The 23,639-nt window shown below is 36.0% G+C and overlaps 1 protein-coding gene across 1 annotated transcript in view; it reads right to left on the bottom strand.

Moving 5' to 3' along the window:
• Positions 1 to 630: 630 nt before the first annotated feature.
• LOC124355175 (titin-like) overlaps positions 631 to 23,639 on the bottom strand; it is a 96,202-nt gene continuing 73,193 nt past the window's right edge. Inside the window, 5 exon segments of the mRNA XM_046806177.1 lie at positions 631 to 4,926; positions 4,928 to 10,051; positions 11,923 to 12,128; positions 12,814 to 14,165; positions 14,337 to 14,573. Of these exon segments, the coding sequence (XP_046662133.1) occupies positions 1,519 to 4,926; positions 4,928 to 10,051; positions 11,923 to 12,128; positions 12,814 to 14,165; positions 14,337 to 14,573 (10,327 nt within the window). The 3' untranslated portion in view covers positions 631 to 1,518.

Below are 23,639 nucleotides of genomic sequence, written 5' to 3' on the forward strand. Positions count from 1 at the left end.
TTATTGTTATTAATAAAACCAGTTTTAATTTGTTTGCTAAAAGTATTCAGAAGTTAGTATATTTATTAAGAATATGACTTAGATGTAACTTATTATATATACATTTTGTAACAAATTGTTTAAACGTTAGACATAATAAACTGAAGCTCTCTTTATCACACAAGTATTTTAAATAAAATTTGTTAATGTATTTTTCATCTAATCAATTATTTACTTAAGAGATTGGATTGATAAAGTAAATGTGTGACAATTTAGAAATTAAGTACTAAAATAGAAAGTTTAAGTACAAGTATATGTTTTGAAATCTTTATATCCCATTGTTGTAAGATAATTTAAATGATATTTGCAATAGTTTATAATACCTCACAACAAACATATATCTAGTAAAACTCATTTCATGATTGTCATAAATAAAATAATAAAACTAAATATATGTTGATGTTAACATATAGTGATAGCATAATGGTGAAAATAGTACTGTTATAATAAAAAATATAAGCAACTTAAAGGTCAATAACATATTTACAAAATTTCTTGACTACACAATTCCAAAAATTAATAATAGCAACAAGAATTTATTGAGGTTAATTTAAAATAAAAATGATAAAAGGAAAATAAAACAAAACTAAAGTCAATAAAACATAAGTTTATTCAATAAATCAAATGTAATGCAGAACCTATAAAGTTAAAAAAAATTATAAAGCAAACTAAACAACAATAACAGAAATAAACACAAATAATTTTTCACATAAGTGATATAATAAAATATAGTTATAACAAGCTTGCCAAAATAGTGTGCACAATCAACAACTATTCATTAGTAACAAATATAATAAACTATATTGTTATTTGTTAGTAACATTATGGGCTTTGCAGTAAATTGAACAAATAACAAATCAATATATTAAATATATACAAGAATATTTTACACATATAACCCTGTAAGTAATCCAACATTTTTATACAAGCTTTATCTAAGGTTAAAATCTAATAACAAGCTTAGATCCATAATATAGGGAACAATATAAAAATATAAAATTCAACACTATAAATATATATTTTATAATTTCTAAGAGGCTAAGCATTAGTACAGGAACAATATAATATTAAAAATTCAACAAATAACACATTTAAGAAGATAGATTTTTATATAAGTTTTATCACTTAATTCATCAAAAGCACCTAACAATTACTCAGGAAACAAAATATAGCACAAACTTTAAAATAAATTTCAAACAAGTAATAATGTTTGTATTGTAATAATATGACTAAGAAAATTACAAATCTAAAAAAAATGCACCGAAATGAATGACTTGTTAAGAAAAGTCACAAAGAAATTCCCAATACCTAAATCGATATAAAATCTAAGTGGAAGATTTTATAGGACGGTATTCTATATCACAGTCATATCCAAAGGCAGTCCTTCAAGTGTGATATACTACAGAAATTTTTACTAATGTTTTATATATATTATTACTTCTACATTATTGCTGGTTAAAAACTGATATTACAAATGGCTCAGTTGGCAACTTTAGGCAGATAGAACTTATGCTTAGTCGTGTCTCGAGTGTGTTTGAATGGAGCTTGTTTAGAGTCGATTAGAGTGGCTGGGCAAGGACCAGTAACTCGAGGAGTGAATTCTTTTCTATATGAGGTGCCAATGACTTGTTGAGATTCACCCCCAAGACTAAAGTGAGAAGCATTAGATGCACGTACTCTGGTCACTCGCTCGGTTGTCACAAAGTTTCCATAAGCTTTGGCCTCACTCTGTCCATAGAATCTTCCTCCTCCAACACTCAGATTGTCCTGCCTTCTGACAACTCCTCCAGCAGGATGAACCTCACTCATTCCACCTTGTCTGTAGATAGAACTCAAGCTCTTCCTGCCTTCCTGGTGAGAAGACATTTGTGAAACATCAATATTTTGGAGACTCTTTTTCTGCTGAGAGGCTGTAGACGATATTGTATGGAGTGCCTCTGTGGAAGATTGAACTCCCTTGCGATGCAGGATAGAATTGCTGAGGTCTGTTGCCGAGGATGTGATTACACTCTTGCGATGATAGCCATCGGATTGTCTCACTGGCTCAACAGGTCCTGTGCCTTCTAAGGCATGCAGAAACTCAGTGCTAGTTCTGCTCTTGGAGTGCCGTTTACTGTTCTCTAATCGTTGCTGACTTGTCATTTGAGTTGTAGAAAGTCGTTTCACTGATGAGGTTTCCGCACTGTGACTTTCACGGAGATTGGACTCTTGAATGTGGGAGGTTGAGTGGTGATGAATGTTACTGGATGAACCAGATCTTACCTGCTGTTGATACTGACCAGAAACTCTTGCCTCATGTTCCATGATTTGCTTCATACTTTGTGTTGAAGAAGACTTTGACAAATGCTGCTCAGAGAGATGGGTAGAATGAGACCGCTGGGTTGTATGTGCCTCATGTTGCTGTCGCATCTGAGTGTGTCGTGCTTCATCGATCATAGCCTGACTGACATGTGAAACATTACCAACGTGTGATGTATGTCCATTTTGTACTATTTCTCGGGATTCTCTAACATTAGATTCCCTTCTAGCATTTTCATTCAATATTCGTTGTTCCTCTGATATATACTGTTGTGATTTAGAAATGTGTTGTCGAGATTCTTCAGATTGCTGCATTTTCCTTTCAACGCCTGTAGTTGACTTAGTAACCTGTTTAGTAACAATGACTGTTCTACCATCAGCTAATGTTCTTGTTTCTGTAGCATGCTGAACATCTTGGTGGTGACTAGTTAGATCCTTGTCGCTGCTGTAAGCCTTACGATTGTACATTGCCATTGTTGATTTATCATCTCCAAGAGTGATTTGAGATTCAATATGTCGTCTTCTATTAATACCAGATGGTACACTATCCTTCCTCAAAGTAGTAAAAGTTTCTTTAGTTGTCGATGTGGTATCCATTCGTCCTTCTCCTACTTTAAGAGTGTCCTCATATCGTTTAGTCGTTGCTCGTTCTCCCTTAACAACTTTAAATTCTGATTTTTTCAATGTAGTTTGCTCAAATTCTCCTTCACCTATTTGCAGATTATCTTTTGGTTTATGTACCACAGCCCTCTCTCCTTTTCCAGGTTTGAAATCCTCTCTCATATGAGGTGTGCCTTGGAATTCTCCCTCAACTCTCAAATTGTCATGGTGTCTGATAATTTCAGCCCTTTCTCCAGGACCCACTCTAATTGGTGTTTTCTTAGTGAAATCTCCCTCAGGTCTTAAATTGTCAGTTGGCTTGATTGGTCTCTGGCGCTCACCTGGACCAAGAGGGATTTGTTTAGGTCTGTCAAAATCTCCCTCAGGTTTCAAATTGTCAGGATGCCTAATGGGTGTTCTACGTTCTCCAGGGCCCACTTGATACATAGTTGGGGTTGCAAATTCTCCTTCAGGATAGAGGTTATCAGGGTGTTTAACAACTGGAGCTCTGTCACCAGGTTGGTATGGGCTATGTTCAGGTCTTTCAAAGTCCCCTTCCGGTTTAAGATTGTCTGGATGCCTAATTGGTGTTCTGCGTTCACCAGGACCATATCTGTCTTTTCTGGGTCTATCAAAATCTCCTTCAGGCTTCAGATTATCAGGATGTTTTACAACAGCTGCCCGTTCACCTGGTCTAATCTTTTCTGGTGTTCGTCTTTCAAAGTCACCCTCTGGTCGAAGATTGTCTTCATGTCTAATTGGTGTTCTCCGTTCTCCAGGCAAGACTTTTGTTGGTGTGCGTTTTTCAAATTCACCTTCTGGTTTCAAATTATCTGGGTGTCTTGTAATCTTACATCTTTCTCCTTGAACAACTCTATAGTCATCTCTGGATCTATGGTCTATAAACTCACCTTCAACTCGTAGATTATCTTCATGTTTTACAACCTCTGTCCTTTCTGAACGGACCGCTGAATAATCATCTCTTCGTCTAATTTCCCATTCACCCTCCATTCTAAGATTGTCTTCATGTTTTTTTACAATGGCTCTTTCTCCTTTCACCACCTTAAAATCATCTCTGGTGCGTGTATCATCAAACCTTGCCTCAACAAGTTTCAAATTGTCTTCATGCTTCACAATTTCAGATCTTTCAGCTTTTACCTTACGATACTCATCCCTTGATCTATACTCTTCAATCTCACCTTCCATTCTTAAGTTATCTCTGTGGACGGTTACTTCAGCTCGTTCACCACGAGTTGCATTATAATCGTCTCGAGAGCGATGTATTTCAATTTCACCTTCCATCCTTAAATTATCTTCATGGTGAACAATATCCATTCGTTCTCCCTTGACTATTCTGTAATCATCCCTTGAACGATAATCAACAAAATCACCCTCAGGTCTTAAGTTATCTACATGTCTTACAATTTCAGCTCGCTCACCAGGTTTAACTTTTTCAGGTGTTCTCTTCTCAAATTCTCCTTCTGGTTTCAAGTTATCTTTAGGTTTGACAACTGGTGCTCTGTCACCTTTCTTAGGTGTATCATCTCTGGGTCTTTTCTCAAATTCACCCTCAGGTTTAAGATTATCTTTTGGCTTTACTATTGGTGCTCTTTCACCACGACGAGGTGTATCATCCTTTGGTCTTCTTTCAAACTCCCCTTCAGGCTTTAGATTATCTGGGTGTTTCACAATTTCAGCTCGTTCTCCAGGACCAACCTTTTCTGGTGTTCGTTTCTCAAACTCTCCCTCAGGTCTAAGATTGTCTTTTGGTTTAACAATTGGTGCTCTTTCACCTCGTAGTGGTGTTTTTTCTTTTGGTCTCTTTTCAAATTCTCCTTCAGGCTTAAGATTATCAGGATGCCTTATTATTTCTGCTCGCTCTCCTGGACCCACTTTTTCTGGAGTTCGTTTCTCAAATTCACCCTCTGGGTGAAGGTTGTCTTCATGTCTAATAGGTGTCCTACGTTCACCAGGGCCATATTTTGGTTTTTTCCGGTCTATCAAAGTCACCTTCCAAATATAGGTTGTCAACATATTTCTTAATCTCAGTTCGTTCGCCTTTAACAACCTTATAGTCATCTCTGCTGCGAATATCAATGAATTCACCCTCTAAGTATAAATTGTCAGTATGTTTTATCACTTCACTACGCTCCCCACGGACAGCTCTATAATCATCCCTTCTCATTATGTCAATAAACTCTCCTTCCATTTTCAAATTGTCTGTATGCTTTTGAATTTCAGCTCTTTCCCCTCGTACAATCCTATAATCATCCCTTCGTATTCCTGTGAACTCCCCAGTAACCTGTAAATTATCTTCATGTCGGGTAATTTCTGCTCTCTCACCTTTAACAACTACATAATCATCCCTGGTTCTGTAAGTTTCTATTTCACCTTCAGGCCTCAAGTTATCACGATGCTTGATTACTGGAGCTCTCTCACCCTTTATTGGAGTTTCATCCTTAGGTCGTTTTTCAAACTCACCCTCTGGTCTAAGATTATCTTGTGGCTTGACTACTGTAGCTCTCTCTCCCTTAAGAGGAGTATCTTCTTTGGGTCGTTTTTCAAACTCACCCTCAGGATAAAGATTGTCTTTAGGTTTGACAATAGGTGCTCTTTCACCTTTCTTTGGTGACTCCTCTTTAGGACGACGCTCAAACTCACCCTCAGGCTTCAAATTATCCTGTGGTCTCACAACAGTAGCTCTATCTCCCTTCTTTGGAGCCTCTTCTCTAGGACGGCTTTCAAATTTACCTTCAGGACGTAAATTGTCTTGAGGCTTCACAATAGGAGCTCTTTCTCCCTTAGTTGGTGTTACCTCTTTCTGTGGTCTAACAAAGTCCCCTTCTGGTTTTAAATTGTCTGGGTGCCTTATAATTTCTGCTCTATCACCTGGACCTACTTTTTGTGGTGTTCGCTTCTCAAACTCTCCTTCAGGCTTCAAGTTATCCATTGGCTTTACTGCCTTAGGGCGTTCTCCAGGTCCTACCTTTTCACGAACTGGTCTAGTAAATTCTCCTTCAGGTTTCAAGTTGTCTGGATGTCGAATAATCTCAGCTCTGTCTCCTGGACCATACTTAGGTTTCTCAGGTCGTTCAAAATCACCCTCCGGTCTTAAATTGTCACTTGGTTTTATTGGTTTTTGTCTTTCTCCTGGCCCATATGGTATTAATTCAGGGCGTTCAAACTCACCTTCTGGATATAAGTTGTCTTTGGGCTTAACCACTGGTGCTCTTTCACCCTTGAGAGGAACCTTTTCCTTTGGTCTCCTTTCAAATTCTCCCTCTGGTTTTAGATTATCTGGATGTCTGATGATTTCAGGTCGTTCAGCTGGTCTGTATGCATCAGGATAGCGTTTTTCAAATTCACCCTCAGGCTTTAAGTTGTCATATGGACGAATTGGTTTCGGCCTTTCGGCAGGATAATAGTCTTCAGGTTCAGGTCTCTGGAAATCTCCCTCTGGATAAAGATTATCCTTAGGTTTAACCACTGGTGCTCTTTCTCCATATGTAGGCGCTTTCTCTTTGGGTCTTCCAATAAAATCTCCTTCTGGTTTAAGGTTGTCAGGATGCCGAACAATTTCTGCTCGTTCTCCTGGACGAACTTTTTCAGGAGTAGGCCTCTCGAACTCACCCTCTGGTTTAAGATTGTCAGTTGGTTTTACTGCCTTAGGCCTCTTTGTAGGTGTATATTCTTCTGGCTTTGGTCTCTCAAACTCTCCTTCTGGCCACAAGTTATCTTTTGGTTTAACCACGGGTGCTCTTTCACCATGAGGTGTTGGCTCAGGATGCCTCTTTTCAAATTCCCCTTCTGGATATAGATTATCCTTAGGTTTAACAATAGGCGCTCTATCTCCCTTTGTTGGAGCCTTTTCCTTTGGCTTGTAATCAATTTCTCCTTCAGGTTTCAGATTATCGGGGTGTCTTATTATTTCTGGACGTTCAGCAGGTTTGTAAGATTCTGGATAGCGTTTTTCAAACTCACCCTCCGGTCTCAAATTATCATGAGGTCTAATGGCTTTCGGTCTTTCAGCAGGATAATAATCTTCAGGCTCTGGTCTCTGGAATTCACCTTCGGGATACAAGTTATCTTTAGGTTTAACCACTGGAGCTCTTTCTCCATGAGTAGGTGCCTTTTCTTTTGGCCTGCCAATAAAGTCGCCTTCAGGTTTCAGATTGTCAGGATGCCTTACTATTTCTGCACGCTCTCCTGGTCGTACTTTTTCTGGAGTTGGTCTCTCAAACTCACCTTCAGGCTTCAGATTGTCAGAGGGTTTCACTGGTTTAGGTCTCTTTGTAGGAGTGTACTCCTCTGGTTTTGGTCTTTCAAATTCACCTTCAGGCCTTAGATTGTCTTTTGGCTTGACAACAGGAGCTCGTTCACCATGTGGTATTGGTTCATGATGACGCTTCTCAAATTCACCTTCAGGTTTCAAATTATCTTTAGGTTTTACAACTGGAGCTCTTTCGCCCTTAAGGGGAACCTTTTCTTTAGGTCTGCTTTCAAACTCTCCCTCTGGTTTCAAATTATCTGGATGTCTGATGATTTCAGGTCGTTCAGCTGGTCTATATGCATCAGGATAGCGTTTTTCAAATTCACCCTCAGGCTTTAAGTTGTCATTTGGTCGAATTGGTTTCGGCCTTTCAGCAGGGTAATAGTCTTCAGGTTCAGGTCTCTGGAAATCTCCCTCTGGATAAAGATTATCCTTAGGTTTAACCACTGGTGCTCTTTCTCCATATGTAGGTGCTTTCTCTTTGGGCCTTCCAATAAAATCTCCTTCTGGTTTAAGGTTGTCAGGATGCCGAACAATTTCTGCTCGTTCTCCTGGACGAACTTTTTCAGGAGTAGGCCTCTCGAACTCACCCTCTGGTTTAAGATTGTCAGTTGGTTTTACTGCCTTAGGCCTCTTTGTAGGTGTATATTCTTCTGGCTTTGGTCTCTCAAACTCTCCTTCTGGCCACAAGTTATCTTTTGGTTTAACCACAGGTGCTCTTTCACCATGAGGTGTTGGCTCAGGATGCCTCTTTTCAAATTCCCCTTCTGGATATAGATTATCCTTAGGTTTAACAATAGGCGCTCTATCTCCCTTTGTTGGAGCCTTTTCCTTTGGCTTGTAATCAATTTCTCCTTCAGGTTTTAGATTATCGGGGTGTCTTATTATTTCTGGACGTTCAGCAGGTTTGTAAGATTCTGGATAGCGTTTTTCAAACTCACCCTCCGGTCTCAAATTATCATGAGGTCTAATGGCTTTCGGTCTTTCAGCAGGATAATAATCTTCAGGCTCTGGCCGCTGAAATTCACCTTCAGGATATAGATTGTCTTTTGGCTTGACAACTGGAGCTCTTTCACCATAGGTTGGCGCCTTTTCTTTTGGCCTACCAACGAATTCACCCTCTGGTTTAAGATTATCTGGGTGTTTAACAATTTCAGCCCTTTCCCCAGGACGAACCTTCTGTGGAACAGGTCTTTCAAATTCTCCTTCAGGTTTCAAATTATCTGTGGGTTTTACTGGTTGTGGTCTTTTGGATGGTGTGTATTCTTCTGGTTTAGGCCTTTCAAATTCTCCTTCAGGTTTTAAGTTATCTGTTGGTTTTACAGCTTTAGGTCTCTCCGTAGGTGTGAATTCTTTGTGCGTGGGTCTTTCAAATTCTCCTTCTGGCTTTAAATTATCTTTGGGCTTTACTACAGGTGCTCTCTCACCTTTAGGTGATGGTTCATAATGCCTTTTTTCAAAATCACCTTCAGGTTTAAGATTGTCTTTTGGTTTGACTACAGGAGCCCTTTCTCCCTTTGTTGGAGCTTTTTCTTTAGGTCTAGTTTCAAATGTTCCTTCTGGTTTCAGGTTGTCAGGATGCCTTATAATCTCAGGTCTTTCAGCCGGTTTATAAGGCTCATGGTGTCGTTTTTCAAACTCTCCTTCAGGTCTCAAATTATCTAAAGGTTTTACAGGTTTTGGTCTTTCAGAGGGATAATAATCTTCTGGCTCTGGCCTTTCAAATTCACCCTCAGGCCTTAAATTATCCTTTGGTTTCACAACTGGTGCTCTTTCTCCTTTGATTGGCGTGTCTTCTTTTGGTCTGCGGGTAAAATCTCCTTCTGGTTTCAGATTATCATGAGGCTTGAAAGGCTGTTGTCTTTCAGCTGGACTGAACTTTTCTGGGGTTGGCCTATCAAACTCTCCTTCCGGTTTTAAGTTATCCTTGGGTTTTATTACTGGAGCTCTTTCACCTTTCTTTGGTGTGAAGTCATTTTCTGGTCGTTCAAAATCACCCTCTGGAAATAAATTGTCTCTATGCTTAATGACGGGAGCTCTTTCTCCTTTCAGTGGTGTTTCATCTTTTGGACGTTTAGCAAAATCTCCTTCAGGTTTTAAGTTATCAGGATGGCGAACAATTTCAGCTCTTTCACCGGGTCCAACTTTCTGAGGTGTTGGTCTTTCAAAGTCCCCTTCTGGCTTAAGATTATCAGAAGGTTTGATCGGTTTTGGTCTCTCACCAGGACTAACCTTTTCTTTCTTTGGCCTTTCAAATTCTCCTTCTGGTTTTAAATTGTCAGATGGTTTGATTGGTTTAGGCCTTTCAGCAGGCCCTACCTTTTCTTCCTTAGGTCTTTCAAACTCGCCCTCTGGTTTCAAATTGTCTTTTGGTTTAGTTGGTTTTGGTCTATCCACTTTGTATGTTTTATACACATCTTTAGACGTTGTGTTACTCTCAAATATCCCTTCCTCTGTTGTCAGGTTGTCTCGCAAGATATATTGTGTCACTTGAGTTATCGGGTGTTGCTTGAATTCTTCTGAGTTGGTTGTTTCAAAGAATCTCTCTCCATCTTGTTTCGTCCAAGTTCGTCTGCGTGTTGGTTTTACAGGCTCAGGAGTCTTTTCAATGAAATCAGTTTTTGATGATGTCTCAAAGATCATTGTCCCCTCAGTGGTAAGGTTGTCAGTTCGTTTTGTCACCTCCACACGATCAATGAAGTGGTGCTCTGTGAACGCCTCGTGGCTACTGGTTTCAAAGTGAGTCTCTCCATTCTCAGTGATTATATTGTCCTTCAGCTTCTTGGGTTTCTCAGGCTTGGTTGGTCTGCGCTCTGGGTAATCCTCTTGGGTTCGCGAAGTTACCTGGTAAACAGTATAATTTTTAGACTTTCATTTAAAAAATGATATTGCAAAAATATTATTAATTAAAACCAGTAAACCCTTTAGTCAAATACATCTAGAGCTGTTATATTAAGTTTTTAAAATTAATAAAAGCAACTCCAAATGTAATTCTCAATACTACCCAATCTAATCACAATCAGTAAAATTGGTGTTGGAAATAAATTTAAAATTATTATACTGTAAGCTTATATGTACCAAAGGACATTAGATAACAAGAGCCCACAAATCTAAATGGGTTTTCCAGAAGCCTCAGGTTTAAGGAGTAAGGGAGTAGCAAAGGACTAAGTGCTGGGTCCTAAAATGGCCTTTCTACTCGATTTCTCCTTAAACTTGAGGCTTTTAGAAAAAACTATTTAGATTTGTGAGCTCCTGTTCTCTAATGTCCTTTGGGCTCAAAAGATAACCTTGAAGAATCTTATCCTGGTTTTACAAATTAGCAGGACAATTCAGCCATCTGTGCTCTGATGATTCTTCTGCCTCTCTGCAGAGCATGGATCTGTATCAGTATGGCTTATACCCACCTTCATCAGATGTTTTAGAAGAAGGCCACGTTCTCTTAGCATTTCAAGTACTAGTTATCTTTAGCATACATTTCATTGCCTGAGTCCTAGGCCTACTGTAAGTTCCTTTTCAAAAAATTTAAGTACATGGAGTGGTTTTTATATCTACAAAAATTAATACTTTTAACAGTAATTAAAAATTAATAACAATATAATATAAATATAAGAAGGAATCCAAATACAGTATGTTTCAAGAAAGAGTATACCATTACTGCTGTTACTAATCATAGTAAATAGTTGACATAGACATAAGTGTTCCCTCCAGGAAAATATTATCCATCATATAAATAAGAATCCTTCAAACCAAAGTAAAATATTCCTGTTACATACAAATACAACAAAATAAAAATGTGTAAAAGTGGTCATGCTGTTACAGTATAATACAATATTACAATAAAAACAAAATGGATGTAAAATGTCAAAGGCTCAAATAGTAGTGCAGTGACCTATCCGAATATTTCTAAGTTTGAGGAATCTAGTGAGGAGTAGTAAGTTATAAAATTGATGAAAATAATATATATTTGGCGTAACAGTGAGTTTGTGTTGATAGATGTCTTCACAAAAAATGACTGCCTAAACAGACATTGGCCTCGTTGTCACCCTGTTATTTAGACACTTTTAATGTTGTAATAAAGTTTTGGTGCTTACAATTCAAAGAAAAAAGTACCTTAAATCATATTCCCTATCTACCACCATTTAAAAGTTAGAGCTTGAAAATCCACTATAATGGCAATTCCATACATTTTTAAGTAACCGCAACTTTTTACATTTCTTGTATTGATTTTATGATTCAAATTAAATATTTTGATATGTTACATTAATATTTTCACATCTGCTACATGCAAACGTTTAATGTTAATAAAACTCAAGTAACAATGTTGTTTTACTTTTGAACAAGCCAAAATGAAACAGTAGTGCTCATATATTGTATTGATGTATTTATTCTTTTACTGGTACTCATTGTTTAACTAATAATTATTATTAAAAAATGTATAAATATTCTAAATGGTCATATACTCGTATAGTGTTCAAAAATTACATTTATGTTAATGTGATATTAGTATATGTGATGTTAAAACCATATTCCTTTAGTTGATGGTTTTAATTTTCAGAGTAACTAAAGCTTACTAATCTAATACTTTCTTTACTTACTGGATTACTGAAACTTCTTACCTATACAAGTAATGATACAAATTTATTAAAGTCATTTAGAGATGAAATGTTATATCTTAAGTATGTTATAAGAAATTAATGATTATTATCAGTACTTACAGTAAATTTTCCTTCGCCCACGGTGAGATTATCGTCACGGCGTCGCACAATCTCAGTGCGAGTGGTCTGGTCGAACTGCCTGAACTCACTACGACTCGTAGTTTCAGACTCGAAATCACCCTCCAGCTTCGTAAAGGTGTTGCGGCGTACCAACACAGGACGCTCTCCTGGCTGTCCTGTGAACTCCAACTGTTTCGTGGTAACTCCTACAGCAGAGAGTTGATTAGGGTGAGTTCACACAATTGCTCGAGAGCTATTGAAATAACTAATAAAATTTGTCAGTTAGTAAATACACTCATCTCCATTAAATACATTAAAATGAATATTGATACAAAATTGCTTAAATCTATTTTCTCTGAACTAATTTTATATTTAATTATTCTTTGATATTAACATTTGGAAAGTGATGAAAAACTCGAAGCAAAATATGTAATGATATAAAGTTAAACAAATTTCAAACATTACATTTTAAAGAAAATATCCAAGGCAGAAGAAAACCAAATTTCACTTTTCTACAATTCTGCTATTTACAATTCACTATTAATGTAATATTTAATAAAAATTCAAATAATCACAATTATAAAGCTAATTATTTCTTTAGTTTTATTTAGTGTTAAAATTTATTATAATTATTTAACTAACAAGAAAAGATATGATGTGATAAAGATTGTTAAGTTGTTCCTTTGTTGATTTTATAGTACGTATTTGAGTTACTTATTGTTTTACCAATTGATATGTGTTATATACATTGTACGTATATTAGTAATACATTTATACACGAACCGTAAAAGTAAATTGCAAAAATAGATTCTTTCACTTAATGTAATGAGACATGCCATTACCAAACACATTAATTAATTACACATAATTATAAATTTTCAAATTATTTACCTGTGAACTCTCCTAGAGGTGCCAAATTATCCTCTGGCTTCTTGATAGGTGCTCGTTCCCCTCTAGTAGGAGCTTTTGGTTGTTCTGGTCGTTCGAAGTCTCCTTCGGGTTTTAAGTTATCGGTCGGCTTCACTGCTTTTGGCCTGTCTGCAGGTCTGAACGGTTCCTTCTGTGGTGTTTCAAATTCACCCTCTGGTTTCAAGTTGTCTGTAGGCTTGATTTGTTTAGGTCTGTCTGCTGGCCGGAAGGGTTCTTTTTGAGGAGTTTCAAAATCACCTTCAGGTCTTAAATTATCTGTTGGTTTGATCTGTTTTGGCCTCTCAGCAGGTCTAAATGGTTCTTTGTGAGGAGTTTCAAAATCACCTTCAGGTCTTAGATTGTCTGTTGGTTTAATCTGTTTTGGCCTCTCAGCAGGTCTAAATGGTTCTTTTTGAGGAGTTTCAAAATCACCTTCAGGTCTTAAGTTGTCTGTTGGTTTGATCTGTTTTGGTCTCTCAGCAGGTCTGAAAGGTTCTTTTTGAGGGGTTTCAAAGTCACCCTCAGGTCTCAGATTGTCAGTGGGCTTGACTTGCTTTGGTCTTTCTGCAGGTCTAAAAGGTTCTTTTTCTGGAGTTTCAAAATCACCTTCAGGTCTTAGATTGTCTGTTGGTTTAACTTGTTTTGGCCTCTCAGCAGGTCTAAATGGTTCTTTGTGAGGAGTTTCAAAATCACCTTCAGGTCTTAGATTGTCTGTTGGTTTAACTTGTTTTGGCCTCTCTGCAGGTCTAAATGGTTCTTTGTGAGGGGTTTCAAAATCCCCTTCAGGTCTTAAGTTGTCTGTTGGTTTGATCTGTTTTGGTCTCTCAGCAGGTCTGAATGGTTCCTTTTGAGGTGTTTCAAAATCACCTTCAGGTCTCAAATTGTCAGTTGGCTTGACCTGTTTTGGTCTTTCTGCAGGTCTAAAAGGTTCCTTTTTAGGTGTTTCAAAATCACCCTCAGGCCTTAAATTGTCTGTTGGTTTCACCTGCTTTGGTCTCTCAGCTGGCCTGAACGGTTCTTTTTCAGGAGTTTCAAAATCTCCTTCTGGCTTTAAGTTATCAGAAGGTTTCACCTGTTTAGGCCGTTCTGCAGGTCTATAAGGCTCCTTTTGAGGAGTCTCAAATTCACCTTCCGGCCGCAGATTATCAGAGGGCTTGACCTGCCTGGGTCGCTCAGCAGGTCTGAAGGGCTCTCGCTCTGGTCTCTCGAAGTCTCCCTCCACTCGAAGGTTGTCGGGATGTTTGATGATCGGAGCTCGTTCTCCTGGGCCATACTTCTCAGGTTCGGGTCGTTCGAAATCTCCTTCAGGATGGAGATTATCTTCTACCCTGTACCTGCAATTGAATTGAAATTTCAGTTAAGTTAACATGAATGATAGAAAAGGATCTTTAAAAAGGTTTTACACTACCTTAAGTCTATATAAATCCTTTTATGATTACATTGTGTTTAATTTTAAAATTTTAGTAGGTAAACTACATATTTATAGTTAATGATTGTTTATGTACCTGTGAGGGCGTTCAGCATGTTTCTCGGGGTAGTCACGGGTGTAGGCAGTGGTAGCATCTAGAGGCCCTGAAGGTAGCTCTAGCTCAGTGTGGAGCCGCTGAAGTTTGGGCCGATGGACTTCTCCAGGAGCGAAGGGTCGGAACTCTTCTTGGAGAAGTGAGTGCTCAGGAAGAGGCTCTGGCTGCCAGTCCAGGGGTGGACCCTCACTGTAGGGTCCATGGGGGCAGCGATGCCGTCTGAGGAGAAACAAACGCTTAGTGATAGAACTTGAAACAACACATTATTTACATTATAAACCTTCAACAAACTGACTTTTAATTATGTTTAATTTAATAAAAGCCTCATCATTTACTCATATTTACAATCGTAGTGAGAATTTTAATTTTAATTTAGAAATCCTCAGAGATTCTTTTATTGTGGTTAATACACTTTACAAATGCAATTTACAACCCAATAAAGGGAAGAATAAAATAAAAGATATGAAGAATAAAGGATTATTTTAATTCTTAAGGCATTTTATTTGTTTATGGAAACAAAATTTGCAATATTGTTTCTTTATATATAGTATTAAAAATATAAGGAGTTTATTTTCTCTAGTTAATGAATGTGTTGCCAAAAAAAATTCACCAATTGTTAAACCCATAACTGGCTCCATTTCAGTTTTGAAGTCAGGTGGAAATTGACAGGCGTATATTTTATCATTTACAATTTACAGTACACATTATTTGTACATATTGTGCGTATAATAAGCAATTTAAAATATGTTTAAAGTGTTTTGTAAATTTAGAATACTTACCAATGATATATAAGTTTTTTGGTGAATTTATATTAGGTTCATATTTGTATTTAATGATCATTTATGAGTGAAAATTAATATTGTACTAATGGAAGACATAAATTAACAAATTTCACAAGTTTGATTGTATTTTTCATCAGTTTTCTTTTTTGATATTTTAATACTTGAAGTGATTTGGACAGCTAGATATTTACTAGGATTTTACTCAACTAACTAAATAAACAAGAGATAAAACCTCCAATAAGTTCAAAAACATTGCAATCTTATAATTAATTGTTCTATATTATTGTTTTGTGTTAGAGAGAAACAGAATTTCCTTAACTTTTTCATGGAGGGTGAAGAACTAACTACAAATTCAATGTTTAGTTAACTAACATCAAATTAAAGGGAGACATCAAACATACCTATATGCAATTTCTGTAAAAATTAATTAGAAATTATTTTACTATTCTAGATCTAACTGAGGAATATTTAAGAATTGTTTTTCCTAACACACAATATTAGAGGAATCTGTCCACACAATATCTCAAAAACGAACTGACCCATTATGGAATTGAAATTTTCCATGTAACTTCATTTATATATTAGGAACAATGAGTTTTAGATGATGGTGTACGTCGCTCCATGGGATTTGGGTGAGCGTTAGTAACTATTTTTTCATTGTTCTTATGGATAACCATGATGGCAACAAGAAAATAATATTAGAATAAATAAATTTGTAAACAAGCTGAGTAGAACCATATGAGATTTTACCAAGTGACATATTAACACATGTAGATTAAAATGAGTGAAATTCAATGTTAAGTAAGTGTTTGATTCCAACACACTCTTGTGTTACAGTACTCTCCCTACGGTATCGGAATTTTTATTATTTAAACACCGCTATGAAACTTAACTCAGTGAACAAAAATGTACCATGTACCATGTAGCAAGATATTTATAAAAATCATCTGCAGGCTTTAAATTTTGCATGAAATTTCATTTCTACATAAGCAAGAATGAGTTTTATAATGGTGCATGTCTAACTATGGAATATGTCTGAGCGTCATTGAAGGACTTAATAGGCTCACACAATTTATTTTGTCTGCCGAGGGGATGTAAAAATTCTTCTTTGTATGTATGTCTGCCTACCTGACTGCAGGACACCTCGAGAATGAAATGAGCTATAGACTTGAAATTATCCACACAAGCTCATCAATGCCTATTACTCGACTCGTGGTGTGGTAATGTTTAATGCCACAATATTTGAAATTTGGTTTTAGGGATTGATATTTCAAATATTATTGAAGGAGGTCTATTTACCTGGAGGGATATTCTATATTCCTCAAACCCTCAGGGAAATTTGTGTACCAACCAGTATTTCATCAGAAAAATCAGGATCTCAAAATGGAGCCAGACTGTTTCTATATAAAAAGCACTACTGAAAGGTAATCAAATCATTATACTATGCTTAACTAAGCATATTTTTAGAAACTTGACATTACTTCAAATTCACAGCTGGGACCCTCAACTAAATCTAGTCCATGTTAAGTATAACAATTGAAAACTGAATTAGATTGAATATCACAGAGGAAAACTAAAGGTAAGTTCAATTCTACTAATATAACCAGAGAGCAAAATATAAACAAAAGAAAGAACTAATTTTGTTAACTCAATAACAAAAGAAAGATAAAACTTTATAACACAAAATGCAGAGCTTTTGTACAATGACCTTTAAATCGCAGAATTTTTTGCTATACTGGTCACCATGTGTCATTTTACCTTCCGAGATGGACAACATGTAGCGAGGGGGCAGCCAGGGGGTGGCGCTGGGAGAGGGTCAACATAGGTGACGTCAGGTCATCCTGTAGGCATAGGGCACCATCCGGATATAGGTACAGGTACAGGTAGACAGAGTCTCACATACACGGGTCCTGTACCTGTCCGTACCCTGACACTGTCTCTGGGTGTAGCATGGTTACACTATTGTGAACTGTCTCCCTGACACCCTAACACCATAGGATTAAAGTTAGGGCAGTCCAAGGGCAAAATGAAGGGTAAAATGGAGGCTCTGTCGTTTATGATGAATTTTAGAAAATATAACTAAATTGTTTATGATCTTCAAAGGTTTAAAACAAAATGTGTTCTAAATATTCATGGCATAGGAGATGCAAATTTTGGACATTAAAAACTGATTATGATGTAAAATATTATTTTTCCAATTGTTTAGCATATTATTGGTTTTTTTAGTGTGAGAAATACAAAAACTTAATAAATTACATATAAATAGTTTGTGAAATCACATAATAATAATAATAAGTAGTGAAATATATGACTTAATTCAAATCCATTACTAAAGGTGCAAAGATAATAATGAAAATTGCTATTTTATTCGTAACTTTATTAGCAACACAAACACTACAGCACTGGCCAAACAACGATAACAAGGGACTCTACTCCGTTCACTTCAGACCGGCTACACGACGCCAAGACAATATGGCTGAGACATTGTTACTGATATGATATCAGTCTTCAGGCTTGAGACGTTATCTAAGGTTGTCTTGCAATCTTCACCTTGTTACGTTCTTACGCGCTGTCGTTTACATAACTGCGGTTATTGACATCAACCTTGTGGTATTAATATACACGATACACTCGTGTACCAAATACTCATTTCATCCTGGCGACCATCTATTTTGTTTGATATTTCGAACATGAAGTAGTCTACACAACGCATAACAATAAAATTGACTAATTTATAATCAATTCTGAAAGTTATGATAATAGGTCAAACTGTAAGCTTTAGCTATTATATAGCAAGTAAATACATTTATTTTCACGTAAGGAATTAACGCAAGCAACCTTCTTGTAAAAAATTATCACAAAACGTATAGAATTTCCGTACCGAATATGTTGTTGAAAAGTTGTGTATTGAAAAGAAAACAATCAGAAGAAATTATGTTTTCTTTCGCGCAAAAACTCATTCCTAGCTATTTTTTTTTTTTTTTTTTCATAAAACCTCTATTTTCAAAATGATATAACTAATCAGTAGTACCCATTACAAATTTATTAATACACTTAAAAAATGAATTGTAAATATCTTGTTTGAATTTGAAAACAAATAATGTATTTTATTACAAGATATTCAAGTAGTAATTAATTTTACAATGATATTGCAGTACGGCGATGTTAATAATTGACGTCGTTTCACAAATAATCAAAGTTAATGCGGTATTATAACTTTTTAATTAATTAGCTTAATTCAACGAAATCAAGTTCTTAAGTATATTTTGGAAAATATTCACACATATTCTTACACTAATATTTAAACAACGTTGACGTGTTTAACAATGATTAAGATTAGATACGTTATTATTTTCACTATGAACGAACAGTTCAATTAGATTGTCTACATTATTAAAACATTTCAACAATATATTGTTAAATGATTTTAAAAATCTTCTTACACTTGTACTTTTTACTGTAATTAAATATTAATAAGTACGTTAGAACAAAATGCTTGAAGCAAAAAAAAAAAAAACAATTTTATGATGCAATATTCTATCCGGTTGCTTTTCTCGTTTTATGAATGAAAAGATACAGAATAAAGAAAATCCACCAACGACTGAGACGATACGAGTTGACCGTACACGACACGCTGGCACTGTACTACCACCAGTTGACACAGCACTGACGCCTGCAGTGGGGTAATAAGCACACCGCATGCTGGCGCGTGCGCACTCTGCCTACCCTGATATCGCAGGCGCTTCATATGTCGGTCCATTGACAATGTCTTGGTTGTTTGCACCTTGTAAGATGAATGGATGATGAGATAATTGATGAGTAGAGTTTAACACTGTACTTAGATTGTCTGTTTTTTAGATAGCATAAATGACATTAATAAACAGTCAGCTAATCACAAACCTACTTAAATGATACCTATTACCTGCAAATATTTAAGTTTGACTATGGGCGAAATACAAAAGCTTGATGGTGTTCACGTGTTTATTATCTGAACAGTTTGTGTCCTTCGCGTCTCTAAGTTCTTTATTGACGAAGGATAATTTGAAAGGACAATAAGATTTCGCACATTTGACATCATTATGTGTTACAACAGACACGACTTTTCGAGACCTGGCTCTGGACGCCAAATGAAGACACCAACAAAGTGACAGCTGACAAGAAAACGTTGTACTCCAAAACTATAAACGTCTGACATCCAGGTCCAATTTATGTATATATTTTTGGTTTTGATGCACTACATTTTTAATAAGGAATGCCGATGGCCGAGTGGTCTAAGACCTGTCTGTGACCATTGCACTTTTTATCAGTACCATCGACCTTGTACTGTATCGACTCTCCCCATTATTCTGTTTGATAAGATCCTCGCACAGGCCAGTGGCCCATGAGGACGGCCAGAATAAGGCTTAAAAGGGGATCGGCTTCTCCTTTAAAAAAGAAAAAAAAGTTAACTTCCAATTTGGTGTGTGCTATAAAGTTTGCATCATCATTACTTAACATATTATACTGCATATATATTTAATTAATAATGTTACTAATTACTTCGCAGGCCTAAACAGTAATGAATAATATAAATATCACTTGTAGTTTACACGATAAAACGTTATTGATCATTTTAATTTTCTTGATCTTGAACAAAACGAATTAATATTATGGTGCTTATTGCGAGCAATGTTTGGTTGGTTGTCTTGCCTTGCACGCAATTTTGTCATCTGGAACGGTACTGTATGTGAGAAGGGTGCCATTCAAGTGTGAAGAAGGAACGCCACTCACTCTACATTTAGAGTAAATTGCCTGAACGATTGAAGGCACGTCTATTACAGTGACGGAGCCTGTGGCGGGGGGGGGGAGGGTGCCATCCCCCTGACATCGATCTCTTCCAGTCTCGACTTTCATTATTAAGTGTAATGCAGCTGCATTGTTCTCTTCAATAGAAATGTTCACACCTGAAGTTCTACTCCGAACGTTACGTCAACTAATCTAGCCAGCAAATCGTGCTCAGAACGATAAACGTACGAGTTCATCTCAACGCGCGCTGGATAGAGTTGGCGAATCTGGAATACACATAGTTTTCTAGTTTTTGTCAATATCAAAGTATTCTCAGTTGAATTGCTAAAAATATTTATTTTCACTGAAGTGTAGGGATAAGGTTGCGTTGAGGGGTGACCTCTTCAAGAGGTCAATAGTTCCCGTGGAGTTAAATAAAAATTTGCAATTGGGGTTTGACAATTCTCCCTTTACAAATTGTGGTACAGTCAGTTAAAAAAAGGTACTAGCGTAGAAAGAACCCGCTTAAGAGAGCAAGAGGTATATAATACGGCAAAAATCACAAAAATAGAAAAAAAAACATTTTTTTAACTTACGCGTACTCTTTCGCAGAATAAAATTCATCAGTCAGTCTAGTTTGTTGAGAAAAATCTTCCAATCCCTTGAATTTCATATACGATAAAAATGTTTGGTATTTTGTTATAATCTCCTTATTAGGTATATATTTAATCTATTTATTATTATTGGCCATAATGTTCTCTCTACTTAAGTTTTGTTTTATTTGAGAATTAAAATTTGAAGTGCTTTCTTTTATTTGTTTAGTTTTACATATAACTTTGTAAAACATTACAATATTATTTTATTTAAATACCTACAAGACTTGACGCGTGCCATGCAATGTTGTAAAAATTGTTATTACGGCAATAAAGAAATGTATTTATTTATTAAACATCACGGTTAAATAATTAAGCAATATTTATTCTAGGTGTGCCTCTAGTCTTGAACTCATGCACAGACCAAGAAGAATTTAAAATATTAAAGTAGACATAATACCGAAGAGTTGACAAAACGAACAGAAGGGGGATATTTTCAAATTGATCAGCAATATTATTTATTTATTTCATAAAAAAGAACTCGTACCATAATACTAACCTAATTATTCGATACAACAAAATATGGCATTCGATTAGGATTATCCTAAAGCTAAGCAAGAAAAATTGAAAAATCCATTGGTACTCTTTGTGATATACTCGTTGACATTTCTCTCCTATAGGAAAGTATAAATTATCCGATCTTTTACATGTATTAATACGTAACTAATTAATTTCCTGATAAACTACTGTAATGTGAAATATATTTTCCACAGTTGATGAATTATACATACAATCCTCAAACATCTGTTTCTTTTAAAATTTCACTTCAAGAACTCTCTTTGAGCCAGCTACCTAAAAGTATGTACACAAGCAACACTTTAGGCACGTTTTTAGCCCATAAACTGATTTCGTACAAAAATATCGAGTTTTGGATACAACGATTTTTGGAAAAAAGTAAGGTGTCTGTCTATTTAATGACCAAACATTCCTAAATTTTCTTCACGTCCCAAATACTGGATTCATTAGACAACTACCTCTCAATATCATTGTTATATTTGTTTGTACATTTTTAGTTGTCATTCTAAAATTAAATAATAGTAGTTATTGGATTCAATATGTGTATGTGAGTGCATGCATGTATAATAAGTAATCAAAATCAATTTAAAACGCGTCTCAAGCTCCTTTTGGAGTCCAAGGCTTTCTACTCTGTTGATGAATTCATGTCAAGCCGCTGGGATATTTGAGATTGCTGGATCTGAGGTCAATGCGATTGTGACCTGAATGATTGCAAGAATTGTGAGTGTGAGGTTGTGTGAATGTGTGGATGATCTCGTGTAAATGAACTTATAAAAACTGTTTGACGATTGCGACACGATGTAAAAAATTGTTAAAAGAATGCAATAAAGAGATTATTATTATTATTATTATTAATGTGTGTATGTACAGATGTGTATGTATGTATTTTAACTTCTAGGTCTACGTAAGCATACAAAGAACGAGATTAGTGAAATGTAACTACACGCCAAGTGATGTATGTGTGAGTGCATGCATGTATAATAAGTAATATGTGTATGTGCAGATGTGTATGTATGTATTTTAACTTCTAGGTCTACGTAAGCATACAAAGAACGAGATTAGTGAATGTAACTACACGCCAAGTGATGTATGTGTGAGGTGCATGCATGTATATATAAAGTAATATGTGTATGTGCAGATGTGTATGTATGTATTTTAACTTCTAGGTCTACGTAAGCATACAAAGAACGAGATTAGTGAATGTAACTACACGCCAAGTGATGTATGTGTGAGTGCATGCATGTATAATAAGTAATATGTGTATGTGCAGATGTGTATGTATGTATTTTAACTTCTAGGTCTACGTAAGCATACAAAGAACGAGATTAGTGAATGTAACTACACGCCAAGTGATGTATGTGTGAGTGCATGCATGTATAATAAGTAATATGTGTATGTGCAGATGTGTATGTATGTATTTTAACTTCTAGGTCTACGTAAGCATACAAAGAACGAGATTAGTGAATGTAACTACACGCCAAGTGATGTATGTGTGTGAGTGCATGCATGTATAATAAGTAATATGTGTATGTGCAGATGTGTATGTATGTATATTTAACTTCTAGGTCTACGTAAGCATACAAAGAACGAGATTAGTGAATGTAACTACACGCCAAGTGATGTTATGTGGGAGTGCATGCATGTATAATAAGTAATATGTGTATGTGCAGATGTGTATGTATGTATTTTAACTTCTAGGTCTACGTAAGCATACAAAGAACGAGATTAGTGAATGTAACTACACGCCAAGTGATGTACGTGTGAGTGCTTGCATGTATAATAAGTAATATGTGTATGTGCAGATGTGTATGTATGTATTTTAAACTTCTAGGTCTACGTAAGCATACAAAGAAACGAGATTAGTGAATGTAACTACACGCCAAGTGATGTACGTGTGAGTGCTTGCATGTATAATAAGTAATATGTGTATGTGCAGATGTGTATTTATGTATTTTAACTTCTAGGTCTACGTAAGCATACAAAGAACGAGATTAGTGAATGTAACTACACGCCAAGTGATGTACGTGTGAGTGTGCATGCATGTATAATAAGTAATATGTATGTACATATGTGTATGTGCAGATGTGTATGTATGTATTTTAACTTCTAGGTCTACGTAAGCATACAAAGAACGAGATTAGTGAATGTAACTACACGCCAAGTGATGATGTACGTGTGAGTGCATGCATGTATAATAAGTAATATGTGTATGTGCAGATGTGTATGTATGTATTTTAACTTCTAGGTCTACGTAAGCATACAAAGAACGAGATTAGTGAATGTAACTACACGCCAAGTGATGTACGTGTGAGTGCATGCATGTATAATAAGTAATATGTGTATGTGCAGATGTGTATGTATGTATTTTAACTTCTAGGTCTACGTAAAGCATACAAAGAACGAGATTGGTGAATGTAACTACACGCCAAGTGATGTACGTGTGAGTGCATGCATGTATAATAAGTAATATGTGTATGTACAGATGTGTATGTAATGTATTTTAACTTCTAGGTCTACGTAAGCATACAAAGAACGAGATTAGTGAATGTAACTACACGCCAAGTGATGTA

This window comes from Homalodisca vitripennis, chromosome 2 (assembly GCF_021130785.1).
Source record: "Homalodisca vitripennis isolate AUS2020 chromosome 2, UT_GWSS_2.1, whole genome shotgun sequence".
Lineage (NCBI taxonomy): Eukaryota > Metazoa > Arthropoda > Insecta > Hemiptera > Cicadellidae > Homalodisca > Homalodisca vitripennis.